General features: G+C 37.2%; 1 protein-coding gene across 4 annotated transcripts in view; it reads right to left on the minus strand.

Annotated features, from left to right (window-relative positions):
* LOC111577534 (fidgetin-like) overlaps window positions 1-10689 on the minus strand; it is a 103200-nt gene that overhangs the window by 65945 nt on the left and 26566 nt on the right. For 2 of the 4 annotated variants that reach the window (XM_055008170.1, XM_055008171.1), the window contains one exon: window positions 9158-9229. The exons of the other annotated variants lie outside the window; for them this stretch is intronic. In XM_055008170.1, coding sequence (XP_054864145.1) covers window positions 9158-9229 — 72 coding nt within the window. The remainder of the gene's footprint in view (window positions 1-9157; window positions 9230-10689) is intronic. 4 annotated transcript variants of the gene reach the window in all.

The raw sequence follows: 10689 nt of genomic DNA on the forward strand, positions 1-10689 counted from the left end.
AGCCATGTGATTAACTTTGCTGTCCTGCACTGTTGTGGCGAGCAATTCTCCTCGTGTCTTTGAACAGAAGAAAAATAAATTACATAAATGACACAAACGGACAAAAAATGACAAAAATGAGAAACAAAACGACAAAAACATGAGACAAACGACAAGTCAGGCAAAAAAAACAACAAAAACAAGAGAAAAATTCCAAAAACAAGACACAAAATGACAAAAGTGAGAGACAAAATGACAAAATAAGGGGACAAACAACACAAAGCAAAACAAAAATGAGATAAAATTTGACAAAAACGGTACAAAGTGACAAAAAAATAAACAACAAGCGAGACAAAAAGGAAAGACAAAACGACAAAAACATGAGACAAACAACAAAAGTCAGACAAAAATAGACAAAAAACAACAAAAACAAGACAAAATATTACAAAAATGAGACACAAAATGACAGAAGCTAGAAACAAAATGACAAAAAATGAGATAAACGACACAAAGCAAAACAAAAAAAGAGACAAAAAATTTGCCAATAAAGTTAGAAAGCGACAAAAACTTCATTGTCATACTTTGCAGTACGACAGTGAAATGAGGTCATTTAGTTGTGATGTACAGGTGTTCCAAAACGTTAATTAATACGTGGCGGCTGTATATTTCTTTGTGGCGTCGCACTTTCACTCGGGTAATAAACAGGCTTAATATCTCTGGCAAGCCATGTGATTAATTTTGCTGTCCTGCATTGTTGTGGCGAGCAATTCTCCCCGTGACAAGAGGTGCTCTTGTCTTTGAACAGTTACGCTGCCTCCCTGCTCCTTTGAAGTATAATTATTTCACTTTAATTAGAAGCGAATCATGCTTAGTAAACACAAAAACACGGTCTCTTCAGATTAATAAGCCGGGGTAATGCGTTAGGCACGGGGAGTTGCTTTGAATGGGCTTTGGCTCCGCTCCAATTCGGGCATGATTCTCATTGTGCAGCGGCTCCCAGCCTTGACGAAACTGACCAGTGAGGGGAGAGAGTGAAGACGCAGCAGAGAAGCAGCCCAGGCCTGTGTCCAACACCGAATTCTGCTATTGTTTCAACACAAAACATGTTGTTCTTTGTTGTCTGCTATTAATAATACATCGGACAAAATCTGTAAGTCAAATACGGCAGAATTAAGCATGAGGTTCCTCATTCTGAACACAAACTGAGGAACTTAGAAGCATCCAGGAAGACTTTACTCCTATACAAATGGGACATCTTTAATCAAAATGCTGATTTGAAACCTTTTACTTCCACATAATAAACCAGTTATCCATGCTACTTCTACCTTGTAGTTCAAACTCCTTCTACTGAAACGAAACACTGGATTATTTCCTATCAAACAATCTTTAGATGAATTTAGATTACAAGAAGTCGGACAACCTTTCCTTAACACATTCAATTATACTATCAAACTGAAAAGATAAAATGCTCTAATATTTACTTGCCGGTTTCAGCTGCTATGCGGAGGGAGGGAGGGAGGGAGTGGGAGACGGGGGAGGAGGGGATGAGGGGGGGTTTGCTCTCCCAGCAACTAATTACTTAAGCAGTTGTCAAAGGTTTGAAGCTCGCTCTTGAATTCCAATGAACACTGTCCATGGACAGCGGTGGTTTTGCATATATTATGAATATTTCAGCTTCTCCCAGTAACCTTGGTGTCGTTTGGCAGATAGGGGCTGGCAGAGAGCCATTTAAAAGCTTCTCTGTTGCAGAAGGGAGGAGACAGGGTATTAAGCTTTATCTATACTTGACATTTCCAAGCATTTGTAATTAATTCATATGGAAAATCTTCCCCAGCTTTCTCTAAATGACTGGTCGTGAGCAAAAGGTAACTGTTTGTTCCCTATTGTTTCAGGGAAAGGACAGCAGCCACAAACCCGACTGTCAAAACGACACAAAATGAAATCAAATCATGCAAGACGATGTACGTCGTGGTGCCGCTCATACAGACGTCCCTGTTTACACGTGCTGCTCAGGATTCAAGGTAAGAGCTCAGTCAGGCCATGAATACAATCACGGAGGTTTGAGATTGTGAATAAAGATGCACATGTCAACATTAGGAAAAGACAGAACGACAGTGTTTTATACTGTTCCTGGTGTGTGTCAGACGTCATCCATTCTGATAGAGAAAAAACACTCCCATTCAAATCTTTATCATACATGTTCTCTGCACAATCCGAAACCAAAAGCATTCATAATGTGTGCTTCTGTCCTCTCATTGTCTGTTAACCACACAAAGACAGTAAAGTGCTTCCATCTTTTCTGCAGCGCACTTCTTTCTGTTTGGGCTGAAACACTGAAACAGCAGTCAGACCTTCAGATAGTTTCAACAATCCAGCCTTGCATATGCTGTTTCTGCTGCTCTCATCCTGCAGAAATGGCCACCAGCCACCACTTGCATCAACCTTGAGAACATAATAGCCCTCAACTCAGCTGAGCACATTGCTGGTACATGATAACTTGTTTAAAACATATTGTTGCCTCGTCCAACACGGTGTGAAAGTGCTTTTTATTACCACATTCTGAATAGCCTCCACAGCTAGCAGATTTAGGTGTGTTCATACGCTGCACATAAAAGAAGGTCCTAGCAACTGTGTGTTGCTTTAATATCTATTTAACTCTAAATGGGATAAAAAAAAAAAAATGTATATATATATATATATATATATATATATATATATATATATATATATATATATATATATATATATATAAAAATACAAATCTGCATTGAAGAAGACTTGAAACTAGCTATTAAGACCATTAACACATTAAGAAATGGTTTGCAGAAGTAAATAAATCAAGTGAGAATTAGACTCTTTTTGTCAAAGTCTGACTTCTTTTTGTAGCCAGAGCAGTCGCCCCCTGGTGGTTGTTAATTGCGATTTTCACAATTTTATAAGTTCCCAGCTTGCTCCACTGTAGGACATGAATCTAATAATCTTTGGGCACGACGTGAAGTTTTCTCTGTGCAGATTGCACGATGAAAATGCAGCTGAACCACAGCCTACGATGTACGTGAGTCGCCGTGAATGTGCAATAAATGTGCGTCGTCCATCCATGAAAAATAAACAACCGAAGCATAAACGGAGCTCCTACAATCACAGGGAACTTAGTCATCTGTAAAGCTACACTTTGATTTGAATTTACTGTTGGAAAAGACTGAAATCTTCTTAAACCCGCTCTTGAGTCATTGATTTAACCTTGAAAAACTCACCTCCCTGTATCAGTTATGTATTTAGAAGTGTTTTCTATTAAAAAAAAAATTCTTCCTGCTTTTAAAAAGATGTATTTCTTGACTGTTGCTTCCTTTGGAAAGTGCAGTTCTATGAATTCTCCACCCACACGTCCTCCAGTCGTCCTCGCCCTACTGATATTTATGTGTTTGGAGAGAAATCCCAAAAAAATGAGGAGAAGGAAGATATGAACGCAGTGGTGCCTTGGAAATAAAGGCCAATTTGGGATGCCAATTTTGCAAAGGGAGCTTGAAGTAAATACTTGTTAGCATCTACTAGCATTTTACATTAGCATTTACTGTTATGGTCTGTCATTTTCCAACAAAACACACTTCTTCTTTGTTTAAATCCCACATACTAGTTTTGACGCGTTTTTCCAATCATCTATCTGGGTTTAGCTCCAGTGTGGCGCTGATCAGTCCGTCATTTCATCCTGCATTTCTATTGGTTAGTTAGTTGTCGTAGGTCGCAGCAGCATCACACTGTGAGACGATCACCCCAAATTTCTGACTGTCAGAATTTTATGGCAGCTTGTCTTTAGTCGCCATGACAACGGCCGTCTTTGAACCTGTCTCACAGTGCGACGTAGGACCACAGATTTAGAGGCAAGACCAAACACATCACCACAATTCTCTCATAATTGTTTTCTTTCATGTAGGACGGCCGAGAATTGCACAGTGTGTAGAGACCTTTAGAAACAATGCAGGTTTGAGGACTCTTTAACCCTCATGTCGTCCTGCGGGTCAAAATTGACCCGGTTTAAAGTTTGAAAATGTGGGGAAAAAAGTATTTTCACAGTGAAACTTCTGATGTCCACATTTTCAACATTTTTGGGAAATTTTTGAACATTTTTTGGTGGAAAAAAGAAATGTTAAAAATGTTTCTTAAGAACATTCACAAAAAATCATTGATTTTTATGTGAATGTTCTTAAAGAAAATATTAGATATTTTACTGATATATATAGAATCACTTTAGATATTTTTAGGATTTTTTTGGAAGATTTTACTCATGTTTTGAAAACATTTACAAGAATTTTCTTGCCAAAATTTTACTATTTTTTTTTAAATAAAACTTTTAAGGGAAACTTTTAAGGAATTATTGGAATTTTCTTCCTGAAGGTTTTGCAAATTTTCAGAAATTTGGGGAATTTTTTTGTTGAATTTGTGGATTTTTTTTCAGACAAGGAAACAGTATTTTTTGGTGCCCGTAAATGAGGACAATTGGAGAGTTAAAGTACAGATTATGGTCGTCTTATGCTAGTGGTGGCTAATTACCACCACATGCCTTTACCTCTGCTAGCAAAGGGCAAACAAACAGTTATAAAACAGTCATGGTAATCATAAGAGCGTCAGTAAAAATTAACTAGACCTCTGTTTTAGTTTTTTCTCATCCCCACTCTCACCCAACTGGTCGAGGCAGATGGCCGCCTTCCCTGAGCCTGGTTCTGTCAGAGGGTTTTTCCTCTCCCTGTTAAAGGTTGTTTTGGTTCCCTATAAAACCCTATAAAAATGAGTTCAAATGAATAGTAACTCTTCTTTTGATGTAGGCCTACTGGATAAATAATAAAGTGCTTTAACGATGGATTTCTGAGGATTCGGTGAGGGCGATGCATGGGCAGAAGGCAACCCAAAATGACCGAGAGCTCAACGTGACAATTTGTTTTTGTGCCTACACAAAAAGAAAAAAAAAGTAATGAGCAAAAAGTGTGCATTATCTCAAAGAAAGAAAGCTGCCTGTTGGCTCGGAGTGCAGAATTGGCTGCTGGCTCCTGTGATCTCATCAGAGTTGTAGATTTTTGGAGGCTGTGGATGCTTTTGCACTGACACTGCAGGAATAAATGGCTGTTTCTGTGTGTTCACGGCAGTTTAATGAATATTGCAAACATCTGACATGATTAGACTTTCAGTTTGGGAGTTGGTGACAGCTGATAGAGAAGCAGGCTGCTCACATTATTACGCTTAGAAAAATAATAAATGAACAGCCAGTGTCTTTCATGATCCTGTGTGAATGATCAATAAGTGATTAAATTCTGAATTAACACAGTTTGTCAGAAGAAAGGGTTGCCTGTTTGCACTGCAGTCATCTCTGATATGAGTTTTTGCATTGATGTCGTACATGCGGCATATATACAGTACAGGTATATTTACCTGCTGATGTACAGTAAACACTGAGTCGATGCTTTTAGCTTGTGCAGGAAGCAAACAGCATGCTAACATTACTTGTTTTATGTTAACTCTTGCTGTCAATGGATGTTTTGGAGCAAATTTTTCATTTTTAATGTGAAACTAACTATATGTGGTCTGTGCTGCTATTTGCAATGCTACTAGAAGCCGTTTTTATATATGACGATGATATAATATGACGACAGCTTACAGATATTTATGTTCATATCAATGCAAGAATGTACACTACTTCAAAAATTTGGGGTCACTTAGAAATGTCCTTATTTTTGAAAGAAAAGCAGTTTTTTTTCAATGGAGACAACATTAAATTAACCAGAAATTCAGTCTGGACATTGTCAATGTGGTAAATGACTATTCTAGCTGGAAATGTTTAATGGAATATCGTCATAGGGGTACAGAGGAACATTTTTTTACTATATTTTTACTGTATTTTTCCTTTACTTTCATGAGATTTTTTCCTGTATTTTTCCTATATTTTTTATATATTTTTGCTATATTTTTATTGTCTTTTAATATATTTTTCCTATATTTTTCTGTATTTTTAGCATATTTTTACTATATTTTACAGTATTTTTTCTAGATTTTTACTGTATTTTTTTAACTGTATTTTTACTGTATTTTTGCTATTTTTTTCATTTCCAGCAATCATCACTCCTGTGTTCTAATGCTACATTGTGTTAGCTAATGGTGCTGAAAGGCTCATTGATGATTAGAACGGTAGTGTATGTATGTATGAGGAAGAAATATTTCTATTTAGGGATGACTACATCATTTAACCCTCCTCTAATCTTCATTTACAGGCACCAAAAAATATTGTTTCCTTGTCTGAAAAAAATTCAAAAATTCAGCAAAAAAAATCCCCAAATTTCTGCAAATTTGCAAAACCTTCAGGAAGAAAATTCCAATAATTCCTTAAAAGTATCTCTTAAAAGTTTTATTTAAAAAAAAATCCGCCAAATTTGGCAAGAACATTCTTGTAAATATTTTCCAAAAATGAGTAAAAATCTTCCAAAAAAGTCCTAAAAATATCTAAACTGATTACATATATATCAATTAAACTTCTAATATTAAGAACACACATAAAAATCAACCAAAATCCAGCCAAATTCACTGGATTTTGGTTGATTTTTTGTGAATGTTCTTCAGAAGCATTTTTAACATTTTTTTTCCACCAAAAAATGTTCAAAAATTTCCCAAAAATGTTGAAAACGTGGACATAAAATGTTTCACTGTGAAAATTTTTTTTTTTTTCCACATTTTCAAACTTCAAAATGGGTCAATTTCACCCGCAGGATGACACGAGGGTTAAGAAACTAAAATAAATGTAAAGCACATTGTTCTACTGAATGAACTTTCCAATTACAACACAGTGCAAGATCTATTACTACAGGCTAAGATGTCATAGAGCTAAAAACGGATCCCTTAATGAATATTGCATTTTTCAAAACACTCAAACTACTTGCTTTGGCAATTGGATAAACAGCGTGTCCTCCTTGGTGGAGGTTTAGTGGATATTCGGAGGAGCTCAGCCTCTTTCCTGGAGGTGATGTCAATCTGCTGAGATGACTACACTGGTGCAAAGACTGCCTCATCTAAAGACCAACCCATCCACGCCATTGTGTCCGTTTTCTAAAAGAGTGAGCGAGCTGGAGCAACATGGGGGTGGTGTGTGTGTCTATGTGTGTGTGTGTGTGTGTGTGTGTGTGTGTGTGCAGCGAGCGTGCCTGTCCAAGAGGTTGCCAACTGGGATTAGGGGAATGTGAATCAGTGAGGGACCACCGCGGTGGTATCCAGTGGTGTTGAGAGTGTGTCCCTCCACCACAACCACCACCTCCTCCACCACCACCCTGTGTTCTCTTTCACAACCCACCCTTTCCCCTCTTCACCCCCCACCTCCACCCGTCCTCTCCCTTGTTTCTGCCTCCAGCTTTAGCACTTCCTACTTTAGTTCTGCCTCAGCGCAGAGCAGCTCTCTCTCTCCAATTTAGTGAGTGGCAGGGAAGATGCAGACTGACACTACACTGATTCTGTGTGTGTGTGTGTGTGTGTGTGTGTGTGTGTGTGTGTGTGTGTGTGTGTGTGTGTGTGTGTGTGTGGTGGAAGGGGTGTGGGGCAACTGAAAAGGGCACAAACTCCTTCCCCAAAAAGGAGGAAAATGAAGAATGAAGTAGAGTTAAATGTGCATAAGTGTGAGAAAGAGGAAAGATGGAACCATTAGGACAGGGGTGTGAAACATGCGGCCTGCGGGCCAAAACCGGCCCTCCAGAGGGTCCAATCAGGCCCGTGGGACGACTTTGTCAAGTGTAAACATTCCAGAGAAAACATTAACTGAAAATTGTGAAACTGTAAATCTAAAATAATTTCTAGACCATGACAAGTTGTTTTGATCATAAAGTAAAACACCAGAGCTTTTCTTTTGTCATTTTGTGTCTTGTTTTTGTAATGTTTTGTGTTGTTTTTTTGTCTTTTTTCGGTCTGACCTTTGTCATTTGTCTCATTTTGTTTCTCATTTTTGCCATTTTGCATCTTGTTTTTGTCATTCTGAGTCTCATTTTTGTAATATTTTGTCTTGTTTTTGTTTTTTTTGTCTTTTTTGTCTGACTTTTGTCGTTTGCCTCATGTTTTGTGTTTCCTTTTTGTCTCGCTTGTGTTTTTCTTTTATTTTTGTCATCTTGATCATAAACTAAAATACTATATCATTCAGTTCCAGATAGCTGTGACTAAACGTTGTGTTCCTTTGTAGACACTCTGTGATCTGGAAGTTGTGATGTGGAAATGATAAACTGAAGCATAATGTTGCTGAAATTGAACTTATTTTTCTGAAGAAATTTCAGGTTGTTCATGATGTTTTGTAAAAGGGTAATTCCTTAAATGTGAATATTTTCAAAGCATACTTTTTGCACTATAACAAAGGAAAATTTAGGAGTTGTTGTTATTTATCAGTTATTATAAAGTGATTTTACTGGTCCGGTCTACTTGAGATCAAATTGTGCTGAATGTGGAACCTGAACTAAGAAGAGTTTGACACCCCTGCATTAGCAGCTGAACAGAATGCTGATTTCACCCCAACCATCTTTCTAAAATAATCAGCAACTGTTGCCACATGACCTGTGCGTGTCTTTCCTAATTAATAACCCATGCATGTGAGGGAATAAGAAGACAACGCCATGGTTTTCTTATCTTCCATCAGCTGCGATGCCACATCTCTAAATCCTGCCTTTTCATGGAGGGGACTGGTGTTTGTACAAGGGCTGCTTCCATGTGAAGCCTGCATGTGTAGAAAGCTATAGCTCTCTATGAGAAGGCCAGCGCTCAGTCTTCAGGGTGCCATCCTGTGGCAACATCAGAAGAAATGTCAAAGATTTTGAAGGCTTGGTTAAATACGACTGGATTTCTTTGCCTTAAACCTTCAATGACATTTTTGGCTGTTGGAAAGGTCAGCATGCAGCTCCTGTGAAATGCTAGCTCTTTTGGGGTGAACTTCAATACAGGATAATAAATCCCTCTCTCTATTTTCCCGTCCATACTTCCACCACAATAGCCCTTCAACAAGTAGGAAAACACACAAGATTCGATGGATATTTCTGCGCATTTGTGCTGATAAATCTACTAGTCCTGAAGCAATTATGATATATTTCCGCTGAATTCCACCACCTCGCTGTGCAGCTGTGATATTAATATGTGTACCATTAAAATATTTTTCAAAATTAATTTAATTTACTTGCTGAATGATGAATGTCTCCTTTCTGTGAAGATACTTGATGAGTGTGAAATTAGCTTGAACTGTGTTGACCTAAAGAAGAAAGCAGAAAGAAGAATAAACTTCTATAATCTGCCCCTTTATAACAAACAATCAGTTTACAATGAGCCCTAAAAACAAACAAAATGACTCTAATTTCTGAGAAGCCTGCAGCCTCTCACTCAGATCACGGTTTTCTCTCATAACAACACTATGAAACTCTTAATTCATTTCTTTGTATTTTTTGGTCCTTTTGTCATTTCTGACCTTCCCTGATTATTTCATCCAAATCCATTGGTCAGTTTTTGAGTAATGTTGCTAACAGACAGACAGACAGACGGGCAAACGTACGCCGATCATCACATAACTCCACTGCGTTCCTTGGAGAATATTCACTCGTAGTTTTCTTCTCTAACGGTAGTGAGGCAGTCAAATATTATTAAGCAGGTTTGAAAAGCTTGCTTTGTGTCGGATTTTTGTCATTTTGTGTCTCATTTTTTTGTTTTTTCTCATTTTTGTGGTGTTTGTCAATTTGTGCTTCATTTTGTGCCTTGTTTTTGTTGCTTTTGTGTTATTTTTGTTGCTTTGTGTCTCATTTGTGTCTCGTTTTTGCCATTTTGTGTCTCGTTTTGCGTCATTTTGTGTCTTGTTTTTGTTGCTTTGTCTTGTCATTTTGTCAAATTTTTGTTGTTTTGTGTCTAATTTTGTCATTTTGTGCCTTGTTTTTGTTGCTTTGTCTTGTGTCATTTTGTCTAATTTTTGTCGTTTTGTGTCTCGTTTTTGTCATTTTGTGCCTTGTTTTTGTTGCTTTGTCTTGTTTGTGTCATTTTGTCTAATTTTTGTTGTTTTGTCTCGTTTTTGTCATTTTGTGCCTTGTTTTTGTTGCTTTTGTGTCATTTTCGTTGCTTTGTCTCATTTATGTCGTTTTACGTCATTTTTTGTCTTATTTTTGTTTTTGTGTCTTGTTTGTGTCATTTTGTCTAATTTTTGTCGTTTTGTGTCTCGTTTTTGCCATTTTGTGTCTTGTTTATTTCATTTTGTGTCTCATTTTTGTTGCACTGTGTCTCGTTTTTGTCATTTTGTGCCTCATTTTTGTCATTTTGCATCTCGTTTTTGTCATTTTGTGTCTCTATTTCATTTTGTGTCTCATTTTTGTTGTACTGTGTCTCGTTTTTGTTGTATTGTCTCGTTTTTGTCGTTTTGTGTCTTGTTTTTGTCGTTTTGCGTCTTTTTTTGCTATTTCGTGTCTCGTTTTGCATCATTTTGTGTCTTGTTTTTGTCGTCACATAACTCCGCCGCGATCCTTAGTGGAGGAAATATTCACTTGTAGTTTTTGTTTCTAACAGTAGCCAGGCAATCAGATATTATAAAGCAGGTTTGAAAAGGCCTAAAAGTTAAGTTATGCATAAAAGAAATAAAAAAATGACTTTTCCTAATAGATAGGTAAAGTACCACTGGATTTAACTCCTTAAGTAACTTCCTCCACATGATGTAAATGCTAATCTAGTATTCTA

Source organism: Amphiprion ocellaris, chromosome 24, assembly GCF_022539595.1.
Source record: "Amphiprion ocellaris isolate individual 3 ecotype Okinawa chromosome 24, ASM2253959v1, whole genome shotgun sequence".
Lineage (NCBI taxonomy): Eukaryota > Metazoa > Chordata > Actinopteri > Pomacentridae > Amphiprion > Amphiprion ocellaris.